Source organism: Taudactylus pleione, unplaced genomic scaffold (assembly GCF_031769625.1).
Source record: "Taudactylus pleione unplaced genomic scaffold, aTauple2 ptg000373l, whole genome shotgun sequence".
In the NCBI taxonomy this organism is placed as follows: domain Eukaryota; kingdom Metazoa; phylum Chordata; class Amphibia; order Anura; family Myobatrachidae; genus Taudactylus; species Taudactylus pleione.
Window position 1 is genome coordinate 3391396 of NW_028284774.1, and position 18920 is coordinate 3410315.

The 18920-nt window shown below is 43.3% G+C and overlaps 1 protein-coding gene across 3 annotated transcripts in view; it reads left to right on the forward strand.

Moving 5' to 3' along the window:
* The window catches only part of BRDT (bromodomain testis associated), a 146539-nt gene that overhangs the window by 124542 nt on the left and 3077 nt on the right, over positions 1 to 18920 (forward strand). For all 3 annotated transcript variants that reach the window (XM_088444892.1, XM_088444890.1, XM_088444891.1), the window contains 2 exons: positions 17021 to 17226; positions 18643 to 18832. In XM_088444892.1, the coding sequence (XP_088301018.1) occupies positions 17021 to 17226; positions 18643 to 18832 (396 nt within the window). The remainder of the gene's footprint in view (positions 1 to 17020; positions 17227 to 18642; positions 18833 to 18920) is intronic.

The following is an 18920-nucleotide window of genomic DNA, read 5'->3' on the forward strand; positions in this document are numbered from 1 at the left end:
ACTTCATGGCAGCCATTACACTGAGATAACTTCCTGTCTAATACTAGGGGAAGAGGATGTGTTTTCCTGTCCGGGTCTGCCCACTCTGGGTATATAGGTCCCCTACCCTTATCCCTCCTCAGTATTTTTTCCTGTCTCTAGTTTGAGGGAGTGTAGGAAGTTTGTTGTTTTGCTCCAGGGCATTTACCTTTATTCCCAGTAAATGCACCTCTGGTAGACATGATCTAAAAGGGTAGCACCCTGGAGAGAGGCTGAGGCTTATCTATATGAACTCCTGAGGCGCCCGATGCATTCCAGTGTTTTCTCCACATACCACTGCTTGCGTTCCTTCACCATGTGGATGGTGGGCGGAAGTGCCAGGGTAAGCTATACAAAGCGGTGCTGGGGAGGGCTAGCAGCAGGCGGAAGTCCCAATCACGAGGCCATCCCAGCGGTCTCAGTGGCAGGAAGTTCATCCGAGGGGTGAGAGGATAAAGCTGGCGCCACAAACCGGAGCTGCATTTGCCCTCCGATACTTTTACTCGACTGCTGCTGGTAGTAACCTCTGACAAATATGGACAAGAAGCCTTCTCCCCAAAAATCTGTATGTGCCCAGGAGAGGTAAGTCCTCATAGAGGCTATAACATTAGCGTTACTTAGGGTGTTTAGTCATAGATATTTTGTTCTGCAGTGTGTCTCCAGCTTTAAAAGAAGCTAGGTAGAGAAACTATAAGAAGAAACATCTTGCAAGTATTTGTTCTGCATGTGAAAAGTCCTTTACTGGTAAACAGAATGCTAAGTTCTGCAATGACTGTCAGAAAGATTCTTCCTCGTTGGATAGTCAGTATAAATAATTACAAGATTTAATGGCATGGATGAAAAAAATATATATATATATTTTATTACTAAGGAAGAAAGTTGTTTTTTTTTTGGTCACATGGAGCTAAGAGATATACTGTAGATCCCAAGCTAGTCTGGACTTTGATTATGAAATAATTTCACCTGAGTTCGTGCTTGATGAAGAGAATGTATCTAGTGAGGAGTCTGTTGACGTTCAAGACTGTTAGAACATTCAATTTGGATATTGTGGAAATTTAATTGAAGAATATATAGGTGGCAATTGGTGATGAAAAGGATTTCCTATTCGGAGATCAGACCAAAAGAACCAGACATTTTCCAGTACATAAAATTATGAAAGAAATTCTGCATAAAGAATGGACACATGATGATAAATGTCTGGGTGATGTTAAAAGGATTGATAAGATGCATCCTATGAAAAATGGATAATTCTTGTCCTGGTGTACTATTCCTAAAGTTGATGCAGCTGTTGCTGAGGTTGTTTCTAAAACTACTACCCCTTTAGAGGATGGGGCGATTCGAAGTATGACAGTATGGATAAAAGAATTGAAAATTCTTTCAAGAAATTGCATAGCTCTGCAGCAGTGTCCCTGAAGTCTGGTGTCGCAATAGTGTCCGTATCCAGAACGTTGAGATTATGGGCATCTAGTATGCACACAGATCTATAAGAAAAAAAATTAAAGAAATCACTTACAGAGGAGTATTTCTATTATGAGTAAAGCTATTGAATATTTCTGTGAAGCTTTGCTTGATATGATAGTTTTCTGCAAAATCTATGATGACAGGAGCGATGGCAAGAAGTGCTTTATAGCTGCGTTCTGGGGCAGCTGATGTTAATTAAAAAATCATATGCCATCTGCGAAGCAGAAGTATAAAGAAGCCAGAAGTTATAGACCTGGGCAGCACTACAGTGGCAGAGACTGATGAGACAATCCTACAGGATAGGAAATCAGAGACAATGACCACTACAGGATCCCGACACTTGCCAGTAGGGCCAGACTCCTGGAGTTCACCAGTCAGTGGAAGGAGTCTATTTGAGACTGTTGGGTTCTGGAAGTAGTGTCACAGGGATACAGAATAGAATTTTTATATATCCCCAGAACACATACATTTGTGGAATCAAGGATTCCAGGGTCAACTTTGGAGGTCAAAGTCTTAGAAGACCGCATTAGGAAGTTGATCTCCTCAAAAGCTGTGGAAGTTGTCCCACTGTCAGAGAGGTTTTTATGCTCCAATTTTTTTGGTAAAGAAAGCTACAGGAGGATTCTGAACCTTTTTAGATCTCAGACAATTGAACAAATGTGTAAGAGCAAAGAAATTCCATATGGAAACTCTGAAATCCATTTTGATGGTCATAAGATAAAACTAGTTCCTAGCCATCAATAGATCTAAAGGATGCCATTCTCCAAGAATGTTTACAAAGGTGTTGGTGACTCTTCTATATTGCATGAGAACACAAGGTATAGCAGTATGGCTATATCTAGACGATCTGCTAATTGCTGGAAGTTCAAGAGAGCTAGTGAGTGAAGCAGTGCACAGAACCATAAAGTTTCTTCAGTATCACGACTGGATAATAAATTGGGAAAAGTCATTTAAATCAGGCACAGCAAATATAATTTCTGGGTGTGCAGATACACTCGAAAATACAATATATAGCACTGTCGGGAGAAAGATGTGCAAAGATCCAAAGTCTGGTGTCTTTAGTTCAAGTATGCGGCAGAATATCTCTATATCTTGGGTTATGCCTATTGGGAATGATGTCATCTACTATAGATATAATGCCATGGGCAAGATGGAGAATGAGGACGTTACAGTGGAACCTACTTCAATACTTAAGGAAAGGGTTTTCGTTATCTTGCCTGATAAATCTACATAAAGACACTAGTCTCTAAGGTGGTGGATCAGTACAAAAATAAACTCCAGAACAACATCATTGTCAGAGAAACAGGCTTTGGTTCTAAATATCTACGCAAGCTTGACAGGATGGGGAGCACATCTGTTAGCATGAAGTTTGCAAGGACTTTGGAATGCCAAATAAAGGTTGATGTCCTCAAATCAAAAGGAAATGTGTGGTTTGGAATGCTATAAAGGGTTTCCAAGATCATTTAAGAGGGAAAAATCTAAAGAGATTTTCAGACAATATAGCAGTAGTGATATATCAGAATCATCAAAGTGGTACAAAAAGCTGAGTCCTAATGGAAGAAGGGTCAACAGTTCTGAAATGGACAGAAGAACAGCTCTGGTCCCCGTCAACCATTCATGTACCAGGGAAGAACAATGTCATTGCAGATTTTCTCAGCAGACAAAGTGCTACCAGGAGAATGGGAATTGGATGTCCAAGTTTTCCAGAGTATAGCGATGAGTGGACACTTTCTACCATGGAAGTTCAAACTGGGATGTGTTTTCCCACCATTTCTAATGATTTCTCGTGTACTAAAATAGAAAAGAACGTGTAGAAGTGATAATAGTGCTTCCTTTTTGGCCAAAAAGACTGTGGTTCCCAACAGTAATGAGCATGGCAGTGGAAGATCCATGGATTTTGCCAGTCACACCAGGTTTGTTACACGAAGGGCCGTTGTTATATCTGAGTTTTCAAAGTCTTCATTTGGTGGTGTGGAAATTGAACAGAAACTACGAAGACAGAAAGGTGTGTCTGAACAAGTGATACTCTTTCTTGCTTGCATAATAAATTGTATCTTCAGATATCATTGAATCTGGAAAACATTTATATTTTGGTCTGGCTCAAGATTTGATGTGATGAAGGCTGATACACAAAGTGTTGCAGTTTCTACATGATGGGTTTGAGAGAGCTAGACTTCAACCATTAAGATACAAATAGCAGCATTAAGTATTTTATTGAATAGATTATCGTCTGAGGAGAATCTTGTGAAAATAATACGACCTCAAGTGAGATCGACCTTCGCCCCGTGGGATTTGAATCTAATACTGAATGCATTAATTAGTAATCTGTTTGAACCATTACATGAAATCCCTATAAAGCTACTAACTTGGAAAGTGGTCTTCCTAACCTCTATCAGTTCAGCAAGAAGAATTGGTGAACTTCAATCATTAGGGGCGGAAGAGCCCTACTTTAATATCCTACCAGATAAGGTTGTCCTCAGGACAAATACAAATTTCTTGCCAAAAGTGGTATCAACATTTCATCTAAACCAAGAAATTATTTTGCCTTCATTTTTTCCCGCAACCAAAAGATGAGAGAGAAGAGACTCTGCATATGTTAAATCTGGTGCGGGTATTGCTGTCTGTCTAGACAGAGTTAAATTTAATTTCGGAAGACTAAACATTTGTTTGTCCTACACAGAAAGGGTGAGCACCCACGAAACAACCATCGCAAGAAGGATTAAACAATTGATTAAGTTGGTCTATGAAGAAAATGGGCGTAAAGCTCCAGAGAATCTGCAGGCACAGTCGACTAAGGCAATGGCGGCTTCATGGGCAAAGAAGACTGAAGTATCTGTGAAAGACATCTGTGCAGCAACTACCTGGTCATCTGATCATACTTTTTCAAAGCATTATGCTTTGGATGTGTTGAAAGTCATGTCCTCAGCGGGGCAGTGGCCTGAATAAATTCAGTTTTAAGCATGATTTGTTGCTGTTGACTATTTATTCCCCTCCCATATATATATATATATATATATATATATAATATTATGCTTTGGTATATTTCCGTGTAATGGCTGCCATGAAGTAGAAAGAAGAAAGTGGCAAATTTATCATTTACAGATTATTGCATTCCTTTGAAATACTTCACGGCAGCCTATAATATACCCTTCCTAAATGTGTTTTTTTTCCCTAAGAGGTGAGGAGATACTCAAAAGACTAAGGAGGGATAAGAGGAGAGAACCGATATACCCAGAGTAGGCAGACCAGGTAAGGAAAAAACTTCCTGGCTAAGACTAGGGGAAGGGGACATAATCCCAGTGTAATGGTTGCCATGAAGTATTTCGAAGGGGGGACACCTCTATTTTAAGGTAAAAATGTTGGGGTTTGAATGCCTGGGACCCCCCCCCCCCCATCACTAATTAGGCACTTTGATGTTTTTCATTATTTTTAATTGGCCAATAATGACATGTCATTTTTGATTTGAAAAAGTGCAAAGTGATGGAATTTTGGGTTCAAGGTATGGGACAGATATATTGGAGTGCTTTATGAGTGAAACAAGTGTTTTTAGTCTTGCAGTTGGGAGTAGTAGGTCTTTACACTGTTTTTTTATTTATTTTTTTTATAAAGTCCCATAAAATGACCCAAATATATGCTTGTACCCATGTATTAATAATAGCACTTATTTTGCTGGGGTTTTTTTCAAATGCATATAACAGCCATTTGACTTAAGTACCCCAAATCTATTTAATATGACCTCTAATACACTTCTATACTGTTATCCTAATATATCTTTCCAGTACCATTCATGATAGGAGGGCTGACATAGGTAATTATATTGCACACAGAATGTGTGTTACAGGGGTTCTGAACCAAATCCTGACATTTTCACCTTAAAATAGGGGTTTTCCCCAAATTTGCACCTGTTTTGAGTAGGTGAAGTGAAATTTGCGGTCAAATTATCGCTGATAAATTCTTGCGGCTAATTGAATAGGGGTTTTTCGCAGTAAAATAACGTGTACTGGTGAGCTAATTGAATGTGTGTGTATGGGTGTGTATGTGTGTGTGTGTGTGTGTGTGTGTGTGTATATGTGTATATATATATATATATATATATATATATATATGTGTTCCCTCTAGCTCCGGCGGGAGGCAGGTCGCCGGAGCTAGAGAGGGCATGCCTCCGCGCGCGGCCGGGAAGGGGGCGTGTCTATAAGACACGTCCCCTTTTCGTCACTCTTGGGGGCGTGCCCGGCACTTACGGACACGCCTGGCAGCCCCCAAGCCCTGCAGACAGTGAGAATAGATGCCGGGCGCATGCGCCCGGCGTCTATTCTCCGGCGGTGACCGGGTCACCGCATGTTTCTCCACCCGCGGGGCACTGCGTCCCGCGGGTGAGAACGGCTCCCGCAGGCTGTTAGGGCAGGGTGCTTTTTGCCCTCCAGGAGGGCAGGGCGCCGCGCCCCGCTAAAACAGCCTAGCGGGAACGCTATATATATATATATATATATATATATATATAATCTCGACACAATGTCCACACTCACGTCTTGTAAAGTTCAATGCTGGGGTAGCTGACCCAAGCAAGGTTAAAACCTTGCCAAAAGACAATCTCCAAAAAATGAGAGTGCACTCACTAGACTTCAAGGAATGTTCATAAAATATTTGATTTTATTTAGGTCATCTTAAATGTACAGCCATTGACGTTTCGGTCCAGTCCAAGGACCTTTGTCTGAGTTTTAACAATCTTTTGTTTAATTTAAATGATTGATATGATTGTCTACAGCAGTATATTGGTATATTGCAGGTGACTTGAGGTGGGAGGTACTAGTTTATATTAACTGTTTAATCATGTAATTAGTATGTGTATTTATATGTGCTCAGTGTTAATGTACTTGCATCTTGACAAAGGTCCTTGGACTGGACCAAAACGTTGATGGCTGTACGTTTGATGACCTAAATAAAATCAAATATTTTATGAACATTCCTTGAAGTCTGGTGAGTGCACCCTCATTTTTTGGAGATAATAATATAAAAAAATATATATATATATATATATATATATATGTCAGGTGCATAAATATTGGGACATTGACAGTATTTTCATATTTTGGCCTCTGTTCACCACCACAATGGCTTTGAAATGAAACAAACAAGATGTGCTTTAACTGCAGACTTTCAGATTTAATTTGAGGGTAATTACATCCAAGTCAGGTGAACGGTGTAGGAATTACAACAGTTTCTATATGTGCCTCGCACTTTTTAAGGGGCCAAAAGTAATGGGACAAACTAAACAATCCTAAATCTAACTTTCACTTTTTAATACTTTGTTGCAAATCCTTTGCAGGCAATTACAACCTGAAGTCTGGAATGCATAGATATCACCAAATGCTGGGTTTCATTCCTGGTGATGCTCTGCCAGGCCTCTACTGCAAATGTCTTCAGTTCCTGCTTGTTCTTTGGGGATTTTCCCTTCAGTTTTGTCTTCATCAAGTGAAATGCATGCTCAATTGGATTCAGGTCAGGGGATTGACTTGGCCATTGCATAATTTTCCACTTTTTAGCCTTAAAAAACTCTTTGGTTGCTTTTGCAGTATGCTTCGGGTCATTGTCCATCTGCACTGTGATGCGCCGTCCAATGAGTTCTGAAGAATTTGACTGAATATGAGCATATAATATTGCCCGAAACTCTTCAGAATTCATTCTGCTGCTTTTGTCAGCAGTCACATCATCAATAAATACAAGGGAACCAGTTCCATTGGCAGCCATACATGCTTACGCCATGACACTACCACCACCATGCTTCACTGATGAGGTGGTATGTTTTGGATCATGAGCAGTTCCTTTCCTTCTCCATACTCTTCTCTTCCCATCACTCTGGTACAAGTTGATCTTTGTCTCATCTGTCCATAGGATGTTGTTCCAGAACTGTAGTAATGGCTTTTTTAGATGTTGTTTGGCAAACTCTAATCTGGACTTCCTGTTTTTGAGGCTCACCAATGGTTTACATCTTGGGGTGAACCCTCTATATTCACTCTTGTGAAGTCTTCTCTTGATTGTTGACTTTGACACATATACACCTACCTCCTGGAGAGTGTTCTTGATTTGGCCAACTGTTGTGAAGGGGTTTTTCTTCACCAGGGAAATAATTCTTCTGTCATCCACCACATTTTGTTTTCCGTGGTCTTCCGGTTCTTTTGGTGTTGCTGAGCTCTCCGGTGCGTTCTTTCTTTCTAAGAATGTTCCAAACAGTTGATTTGGCCACACCTAATGTTTTTGCTCTCTCTCTGATGGGTTTGTTTTGATTCACTGATAGTGACAGCTCTTTGGATCTCATATTGTGAGTCGACAGCAACTGATTCCAAATGCGAATGTCACACTTAGAATCAACTCCAGACCTTTTACCTGCTTAATTGATAATGAAATAACGAGGGAATAGCCCACACCTGTCCATGAAATAGCTTTTGAGTTGATAGTCCCATTACTTTTGGCCCCTTAAAAAGTGGGAGGCACATATAGAAACCATTGTAATTCCTACACCGTTCACCTGATTTGGATGTAATTACCCTCAAATTAAATCTGAAAGTCTGCAGTTAAAGCACATCTTGTTTGTTTCATTTCAAAGCCATTGTGGTGGTGATTAGAGGCCAAAATATGAAAATTCTATCAATGTCTCAATATTTATGCACCTGACTGGTGCATAAATACTTCCCTGGCGGGCAAAATTATACCTAATGGTAATTTTCGATTTTTAATTAAGCATTAAAATACTCATACAGGCAATAAAAATCCCATTATTTTTCATAGGACTTTAAAGTATACTTTAAGGTTCAATTTAAAAAAAAAAAAAAAACCCACATAACTTATCTGCCTTAAATTGATAATACCGTACGTATTGAACCCACCTTTTTTTTTTTTGTTTGGCACCACAAAAAAATATGAAGTATAGGAATGTATAATGATTCTCAGAGTCGAGCAAGGTTGAGAATTTTTTTTTTCCTGGAATCTCCATATTCTGATTGACAAAGGGCCAAAATTTCAAAGTAATATGTAGTAAATTCTTCTCCCTCTATACCCTGCCCCCGGGCCGGAGGCTCCTTCGTTTCGTTGGGTGCCCGGCCGTAGTCGGGCCACTGAACATGCCCCTGAAAATTTGAGTCTTCTAAGTGCGGTTAGTGTGAACAGTCCAGTGGAAGTTTGCACTGCCACGTCATTACCCCGCTGGTGCTGAGACGCCGGTACTGATCCGTGCCTCTCGGCGGGCCTCTGAGGTCTTGGATAGCAGAGACCCCGTATTGTTGTTTTTTGTGTTTGACTGTATGTTAGCTATGTCTGTCTGTTTTCTTTTCTAAAAAACTGTCATTCATTTTTTTGCTATCCCTGTACCTATTCTGCTATTCTGAGCAATAGCACTGGTGTTGTGCGGGTGTGGCAAAACTCACAATCTTTTGACGCAGTCTCAGTTATTAAGTGATATCCTCTTCACTATGTCTGGCAGTGAGAGTGATATGCCTAATTTAGCCCCTACTAAACTGCTTTATAAAAAATATACAGCAGTGTTAAGGGCAGGGGACATAGGGCCTCATTCAGAGGCGGTCGGAGGATGCAAGCGGTCGCTCAGAAACTGGGCGGCCGCTTGCATCCTGATCGCCAGCCTCTGTTTTGGTCGTTAGGCTGTGGGTTTACACCCACAGCTCTAACGACCGCTAGGGTGATGGTCACGATGGTCAGAGACCATCGCGACCATCGGGGCTTACGACAAGACCCTAGGGGGTAGGGTCTCACTTGTCGTAAGCCCCGGAGAGCTTCTGGCTCTGTCAGAGCCGGAAGCTCTCCACTGACATCACTAGTGACAAACATCACTAGTGATGTCAGTGGGGCCTCCCCCAAATGGTAGGCGTTCCCATGGGAACGCCTCCGTTTGGGCTGCCACCCCCCCGGCCCGCCTTCCAAACGGGGCGAGCTGTCAATCAACATTGACAGCTCGCCCCCTTTGGAAAGAGACCCGCTACGACCGGCGCTGTCGGACGTAGCGGTTCTCACGCATGCGCACGAAGGAGCCGGCTCCCTCGTGCGCATGCGCACTTGACAAACATCGAGGCGGTCGTAGAGCGTACGGCCGCCCCTGAATGAAGGCCATAGTCTCTGAGGAGTATACAATCGGGAAGCCGGCTGCCTTAATACCGACAGCCGGCTTCCCAACTGTCATATCCCGGCGAGGGTGAAATGTCGGGCATCTAGATGTAGACGCCTGACATTTTTCCGACGCTGGGAGACAGGCGCCCGACATCCCGATCGAAGGGATGCCGGGCGCCGCGAGCGGACAGCCGCGGGGGGGGGGGTTAGGTTTAGGACACCTGGGGGGGACTTAGGGTTGGGCACCCCCCCCGGGAGGGTTAGGGTTAGGCTAGGGGGAGGGAGGGTTAGGGTTAGGCAGCGGGGAAGGGGGGGATTAGGGTTATGCACTCGGGGGGGGGGGGGGGTTAGGTTAGTAAGTAAGGAGAGTTAGGGGGTTACCTATCGACGATCGGGATTTCCAGCGCTGTCAGGCTTCCGCTGCCGGGAACTCTGCTTTTGTCGGCCAGGCGCTGCCGGGAATCGAACAGATTTCATACCGATTCCCTCTGAGGAGTTATGTTTGCGGTGTTACACCCCCACCTGGTCCCTCTGCGGCTTCTGCTGCTCAACAGGTGCTGCCATGGGAGTGCTTTGCAAAAGCACTGACAACCATTGGTGGGCGTTTGGCAGGCCCTCCTGTGTTTCCACAGTTTGTTTTTCAACATCAGCACCTTTTGCCAGCTCAAAACCTGTTGCAACCACCTGCACCTACACAGGTGTTGCCCCCCTAGTGGGTTAATATAGTTCCTGCTATATTGCAGGGTGCGACTGAGGTACAGCAGATTGACGCACCCATCAGGAGACCAGCTAAAAGGGTCTTGCTGTCGTCGCAATCTGCTGTATGGGATGAAGATGATGTGTCATCTGATGATGGACTGCTTCTGGATGAAAATATGTATGACTGGAGAACCACACCTAAGCGCCACTAATATAAGCCCATATCCATATGTATAAACTGATGCTTATCTTTCCTAAAGAATTTTTCATCCTGATCACCTCTTTTCAGATTGGAATAATAATGTGCTGTAACTCGCAACTCACATAAAAACAGAAAATAAAAATAAGATATCTAGTGCAGATTGTTTATATTGGTAATTTCTTAAAACATTCTCTATATCCCCCCTATATTATCTTTGGAATAAGGGGTTTGAAGATGAAAATTGCAATATTCCCCTGTATTTTCTATACCTCTTGAAAATACATTCATATACATGGTGTTATGAAGAAATACAATTTTTAATAAAAACTTTGTGTTAAAAAATAATACTTTTATTATGCCCATCCATCCATAAAGATTTGGGCCTTTAGGAATGACACAATTGCATATAAATACACCAGCTATGGTGAAGGTGGACTCATACCAGAATCGGGTCGATAAACAAGCCTGTAGTAAGCTTAGAGGATGTTATATTCCCGGGAACTCTAGCCGACCCTCAGGTACTGTTCTCCAAACCGATCCTTTGATATAGTCCCGTTGTCCCCCTCCATCCCCAACGCGTTTCGACCTAAAAAAGGCCTTTTTCAAGGCAGTGAGGGAACTAGCTGTGTGGCTCTTCTATATACCCCTATCAATTAAACCTTGATTTCTGGGAGGAGTCCACTTCATTTACAAATCAAACAAAAAGAAACACAAAAAGGCACACCGAACCCCGGTAACCTACATATATACTATACATAAGATGTTCTCTAATCCTTAACCTAAGAAAGTGTCAAACTTAAAAGTTAAAACACCGGAACTCCATGTATCTTTGACTTCTGGTTTTCGTAAGTTGCATAACAACAATATCTAAATTGGAAAGTTATTGGGTGACGCCCTCAACCTGGAGGGTGCTTGCCCTTAGATGTTAGTCACCGAAAATGACGTGCCGACATGTTCCTCCAACATACATGTTTCCTCCGTGATTAGTAGTCCTCTTTGGATCCCGTCACCGGAAGTGACGAATCGGCACATACTGTAACCAAACCGGAAATCCTCTGTACTTTTGCACTGGGAATCCTGGAACTTGTAGGCAGACCCCCTCAACAGAGAGAACTTCTGGTTATCCTAATTCATTTCCAATAGACTTTTACATTGTAGTTCACGATGGATAATAATAAGGGGACATCTTCACTGTTGAATAAAATATCAAAAGATAAAATATGCATATGATGAAAACCCATATCAACAAAAAATAAAACATTAACCCAAAAACCACTCTACTTCGAAATCTTTATTCAATCCCCTTGGTTGTAACGTTTTCATACAGTAAATAAAGTGCATTTCTTTTTTAGCTAATTCTTTGGCTAGGTTATTTTCCCTCCAATTATTCTTAACTTGTTTTAAAATGCAAAATTCTTTGATTTCCATAGCATTCTTTTGATGAATTGTTTTGAAGTGACATAAGGCATGTGTATCTAGACCCTTTTTTATATTGCGGAGATGCTTCGCTAATCTGTTTAGTTATAGTGCTTCTGGATGAGTCTGACTCTGAACCCTCTCCTCAAGAGGCAGGGGTCAAATCAAAAATATATATTCCAGGTCTGATACAGGCTGTAAAGGCAGCCCTGATCATTGAGGAGGATGAGCCTCCTGTGCCTAAGTCTAGGCATGCATATTTAATGGAAGAAAAGGTGAGTGAGGCTACATTCCCATTGTCTGACCAACTGGTGAATCACTTGGAGGTAGCTTGGAAAACGCCTGGAAAGCGTTATCAACCACAGAAGCGTCTAGTCTGTGCTTATCCTTTTGCTGAGAATTATTTTTCCAAGTGGGAGACTCCACTGGCAGTGGTTTCCCATATCACGCGCTTGGTAAGAAGCGCAATGCTTCCTATGCCTTCCATGTCATCCCTGAAGGATAGATAGGAAGGTAGAGGTTTACCTTAAATCTGTTTATTCCCTTTCGTGGGCTGCGTGCAGACCAGCTCTGGCTCGGGACATGGAGTGCTGGGCTAATAACCTGGAAAAGTCCTTAGTCTCGAATGCTACCAGAGAGCAGCTGAATCTTGTGGGAAACCTCAGAGATTCTGCTACCTATATAAATGAGGCAGCATTGGATATGGGCTTACTAAATGCCAGGATTTCTTTGGTGGCCATTGCGGCTCGCCGCTCTCTGTGGCTCCATTCTTGGAGGGCCAACGAGGAATCCAAGAAGGGGTTGGAGTGTTTGCCTTATGATGGTAAAATCTTGTTTGGTCCTGATTTGGACAAAATTGTGAATACCTTAGCAGCAGCTAAGTCGGCTTGTCTACCTACTGCTCCAGTCTCTTCGGGGGCTCGGACTCTGTCCTTTCGGACCTATCGGGCACCAGGTCAGGCTAAAACTCAATCCTTTCCCAGGCCATCCACCACCAAAATCTGCCAAGCCTAAGAAGCAGCCCTGGCATACCAGACATCTGGCTGCCAAGCCTGATGACAAGTCCTCCGCTTGATGGGATGGCCCTCCTCCTGGGAGACCCCAGGATGGGGAGGCCGACTTCTTCAATTTGCCCAGTACTGGTGTCAGATTACCACAGATTCCTGGGTGAGGGAAATGGTCTCTCTGGGTATGTCCTCTCCTTCCGCAGAAGGCCTCCCCATCAATTCTTTTGCACAGGACTGCCGCAAAATGTGGACAAGGCTTTAGCTATTCAATAGGTGGTACAATCCATGCTGTTGGCAGGAGTCATTGTACTGGTCCCGATGGGGAACAGGGTATTATTCCAGCCTTTTTTTAGTCCAGAAACCAACCAGTTCTTACCGTCTTATTCTGAATCTCAGGTCCCTGAACAAATTCCTCAGGGTACCCAAGTTCAGGATGGAAACCCTACGCTCAGTTATACTGGCTACGGAACCTGAGGATTTTATGGTATCTCTGGATATCTAGGATGCGTACCTGCATATTCAGATTACTTTAACTCACCAACGTTTTCTCAGATTTGCTGTGTCACAACAACATTTCCAGTTCCAGGCTCTACCATTTGGCCTTGCAACTGCACATTGGGTGTTTTTACAAAGGTCATGGCGGTAATGGCAGCCCATCTGCTGCTGCAGGGGATCCACCTGGTACCATACCTGGATGACCTCTTACTGTTAGCAGGGTCCCCAGAGGTTCTTCACCACCGCATGCAGCTAATGATCTTTGTGCTCCAGGTGCACGGGTGGTTGGTCGATTGGAAGAGGTCCTCACTGATTCTGTCTCAAAGGATGCTCCATCTGGGAGCTCTGTTGGATTCACAAAAGCAAAGGATTTTTCTGACTGCAGAAAAGATCTCCACTTTGCAGATGTAGGTACGCACAGATGCCTTCACAGTCAACGAGTATCAGTCCACTTAGCGATGCTGTTACTGGGATTTATGGTGTCGGTGTTCGACATGGTGGAGTATGCCCAGTTTCACTGCCGGCCTCTGCAGAAATCGATCCTCTCCAAGTGGGATGGATTTCCCCATTATATATGAATTGAAATGATGGCTCTCTCTCTGGAGGTGCGCCTGTCTCTAACCTGGTGGCTACAGACGATCCACCTCACCAGACGGCGTCCCTTTTGGATCTCTGACTGGGTCCTTCTGACCACTGATGCCAGTCTTCGGGGTTGGGGCACAGTGACAGGTCCACACTCCTTTCAGGGAAGGTGGACCGCAGAGGAATCTGCGCTACCAATCAGTATATTGGAATTGCGGGCAGTTTTCAGAGCCCTGCAGCAAACCAGGCTGCTGCTTCACGAAAAACCCATGCAGGTGCAGTCAGACAATGCCACGACAGTGGCTTACCTAAACCATCAAGGGGGAACTCTGAGTCAGGCGGCTGTGACAGAGGTGTCGTGCATCTTGACATGGGCAGAAGGCCATCTGCCAGCCATATTGGCGGTAGTCATTCCAGGAGTGCTAAATTGGGGAGCGGACTTCCTCAACCGTCGCGACGTGCATCCCGGGGAATGGTCTCTTCACCAAGAAGGGTTTCAGCTCCTAGTGGACAGGTGGGGCCTTCCAGACGTGGACCTCATGGCCTCTCGACAAAATCACAAACTGCCACTGTACGGGTCCCGGACAAGGGACGCCAAGGCTTTCCTGGTGGACGCTCTGTCAGTCAAGTGGTCCTTCCGGTTTGTGTACCGGTTTACCCCATTATCCCTTCTTCCTCGCGTTCTTTGAAAGGTCAAACAAGAGGGAGGCAAGGTCCTGCTGGTGGCTCCATCGACACTCCGTTGCTGTTGCCTCAACGTCCAGACCTGTTGTCTCAAGGTCCTTGCCTTCACCCAGATCTAGGTTGTCTGTCTTTGATGGCATGGCTCTTGAGACATCCCTCTTAAGGTCTAAGGGGTTTTCCAGCGCTGTGGTTAATACCATGCTCAGAGTAAGAAAACCTGCCTCTGCCAGGATTTTACCACAGGGTGTGGCATACCTACTTTGAATGGTATCATCCTAGAAGTTATGACCCCCATGTGTTTAGGATAGCCAGAGTGTTGGCTTTCCTGCAAGCGGGTTTGGACCTTGGTCTCCACCTTGCTACACTGAAGGTCCATATTTCGGCCCTTTCAGTGTGGTTCCAGCGAAGGATTGCTCCTCTTCCTGACATCTGCACTTTTCTGCAGGGGGGGTCCTTTGTATCTAGCCTCCCTTTGTCCCTCCTGTAGTGCCTTGGGATTTGACTGTTGTCCTTAAGGCTCTCCAGAGCACTCTCTTTGAACCACTGGGCTCAGTGGATTTCAAATGGCTTACTGCCAAGACTGTTTATCTTCTGGCCATTGCTTCTGCCAGAAGAGTTACCGATTTAGGGGCTTTCTCTTGTCATTCCCCACTTCTAGTTTTTCACAGGGACAGGGCAGTGCTTCGAACTCGCCCTGGGTTCCTTCCTAAGGTGGTCTCTAGTTTCCACATTAATGAAGAAATGATTGTGCCGGCCTTTAATTCCCCAGACCTCTCGGAAGGGGAGGCCTCATTGGATGTGGTACGTGCCCTCAGGATTTATGTGGACCGTACCAGTTCTCTCCGGAAATTGGACTCCTTGCTTGTTCTTTATGGTTTCCACAAGAAAGGATGGCCAGCCAATTAACAAACTTTGGCTAGATGGCTTCAATATCTCTGAGGCTTACATTCATGAGGGCCTTCCAGTCCCGCCCTCTGTTACTGCTCATTCTACTCGGTCTGTGGGCCTTTCGTGGGCATTTCGTCGTGGTGCCTCAGCTGTACAGCTTTGTAATGCAGCCACGTGGTCTTCTATTTTTGAGGTATTACTCTTTTGATACCTTTGTCACTCAGGGTGCTTCTTTCGGGCAGCGGATTCTCCTTTCTGCACATGAGCGTCCCCGCCCCTGAGGATACTGCTTTGGGAATCCCGAAGGTCACCCTGTGGACCTTCTATGGATCCTGAAGAAGAAAAGTAGAGAGATGGTAAGAACTTACCCTCGTCGTCTCTCTTTCTACGAGGTCCATAGGGTCCACAGGGCACCCGTCCTGACACACCTGTGCTTCTGTTGGGCTTCACTCTGGTCACCGGTTTTCCGTCTCATGAGAATGTGATTGTAGTGTGTTCTAGATTTTCTTCTCTCTCTTATCCTCCTCCGACCTTTTGGCTTGCAACGTAACTGAGGAGCCTCCGACCCAGGGGCGGGGTATAGAGGGAGACCCGTTGCATCCTGGGAGAAGAATTTACTGCGTAAGGTGCCCGGATGACTCTGCATCACCTATACCCCAAGGTCACCCTGTGGACCCTATGGACCTCGTAGAAAAAGATAACGAGGGTTAATTCTTACCATATCTCTACTTTTTTGGATGATTTGTCCTGGAATGACCCAGGAGTTAGGTGGTAGGCATATAGGCAGTGGCGTAACTCCCATAGTGCCAAATTATTGTCAGAAACTGAACACTGTATATAATGTACTTCCCTATATTTCAAATTGGTGAATAAATGGTTGAATGACCACTGATTCCCAAAATATATAATAATTCTATATGAAACATAACCTTATTCAGTGTTGATCTTACAACTGCATTTCTATTAACAGTAAATTACAATTTCCCTATTCCACTACAGACCGAAGGAATGCAGATCACTGTGTTGCATCATTTATGCCAAACGGGTGTTTTGTAGCTGTGACTATAAAACTCTGAAAACATCAACAGTAGGGATTTAATACAAAAAATAAATTCTAAAAGCAACCGCTTGTCCATGTATTGGACCTACATTAGACAACGTTTTAGAAGAGTATGTAACTGGTGAATTAAAAAAAAATCCCTGTGTGCAGCTACTGGCAGTGATGATCTATGCTGTTATCACCTGTGAGACCGAAGTGTTGTCTAATTCTTTTTTTAGTTCCTATGTCACAAGGTGTGTGTGTGTGTGTCTGTGTGTGTGTTAGTGTGTGTGTGTGTGTTAGTGTGTGTGTTAAAACCATTGTGGTTTACCATTAAGCATTATCAGAAAAAAAGCGATCCTTGCTTCATAATGTCAGTACTAAGCATTTGAAAACTATTTTATATTTCTTAAGACTATCAAGTTGAAAAATGCCTTATGCTGGGCAAGTTTTTCAAAAACTCTTGGCACCACCCCAGTGACCATAAAGTCCTCAAGCGACAGTTTCCAGCAGTTCCGGAAGGCTGCAATAGCCAAAGAAGAGCGTGAGAGAGCACTGAAAGCCCAAGAAATCAAGAGACTGCAAGAATTACATTTTATAGATAGAGAAGACAAAATAAGGTTTGAAGGTTTTTTTTGTTTTGTTTTGTTTTTTAACAACTTGGTCTTTGGTGAATACAATGCTAGGTTTAGACATGATTGGTGCAAGAATTTTATTCTTTCTCCCTGCACCATGCCACCAATCCACAATTTATATATTTTTATTTATTTATTATTTAATTTTTTTTTTTAAGCTTTGCTGGTCCTCTTAAGCTGGCTACACACTATACCAGAGGTTCCCAAAAGCGGTCCTCAAGGCTCCCCAACAGTTCAGGTTTTAGAGATATCCATGGTTGAGCACAGTTGACTTAAGTATCTCAGTCAATTTGATTTAACTACCTGTGCTCAACTATGGATATCTCTAAAACCTGCACTGTTGGGGAGCCTTGAGGACCGCTTTCGGGAACCTCTGCACTATACGATCGCCGTACGATATATCGTTCCATTGCAAACAATACCGGATTAAATCCTGTGGAGATTCCTAGGCAGTCAAAATCTCGGGGCCACCCTCGCAAATTATCTTTTTTATTCTTTTGGAGACCATTTAAGAAAGCTTGATTGTAAATTTTCTTTCAAGATCAAATAAATATTATTTTTTGCCGTAGTCACGAGGCCCATAGGCCGGTGCCTACTCTGCCTATTTGGTAATCTGGCACTGGTTGCGAATTCGAACGATGTATCTTACAGATCGTGTAGTGTGTACGCCTGATCTGTCCGCGATGGTTGTCCGTAGCATAATACCATCAGCTGTTCTGCACAGCATTTGGGATGATTCAATGAATGACACCACGCTGCTACATGTAACACGGAATGATACATTGGACTGTTGTGTAGTGTGTACGGCACGCAATATGTATCATTTACAGAGCAGGATATAGTGTCCCTAATATACATAATAATCCATTTCCCATAATCAACATTGAGGAAAAAAAATGTGTTTCCTTCACTTATACAAGAAAGAAAACCTAAAAAGTATGACCTTTCATCCAAGGTAAAATGTGTTTTTAGGGAAGAGACCTATTTTGCCCTGTCACCCCTATGCCAAAGCATTTTAAAAATCATTCTTTAGATAGGAATTAGGATGTCCCCAAAAGTGGTCGCTGGCATCCCATGCTTTTCTATTTTAGCGGGGTTTCCCTTATTGCTGCGGCCAAATAAAGGCCCTGGATTAAATGCGTTTACTGCATACCATATTAACAGTTACTTTTGTCTGCTGTTTTTTTTTCCATACTTTTTATGTCATTGTGTAACATTTAATTTTCTCGATCTGTATTTATGGTCTATATTTCCCTTATTTGATATCTGTTCTGCCACTAGTGACATAGTTACAAAAAGGGATGTGAAATAAATGTGAATTTGGATGATGTAAGTGTAAGGTAAGTCTGTTAGTCATAAGGCTCTACAGGAGGAAACTGCTATAAAATATTATTTTTACAGAGAACCGAATGATATGGGACCAAGTATCAGTACTTCCATTGAAACCAAGATCCATGCTGTATCGCCCCTCATTGTACAAGAGACTACTAAAGATCCAAATCCACCTGAGACAGTTACCCAAGATATTCGCCCTGAGGAAGAGCGCAACCTGGCGAGGAAGAGAGAGCAAGAGCGGCGCCGCAGAGAGGCTGTAAGTACCAGATATACGGCAGCAGTGGCACCGATTCATTCTTGTTGTTACTGTGTTTGCTTTTGTAAAAGACTGGATTTGTACATAA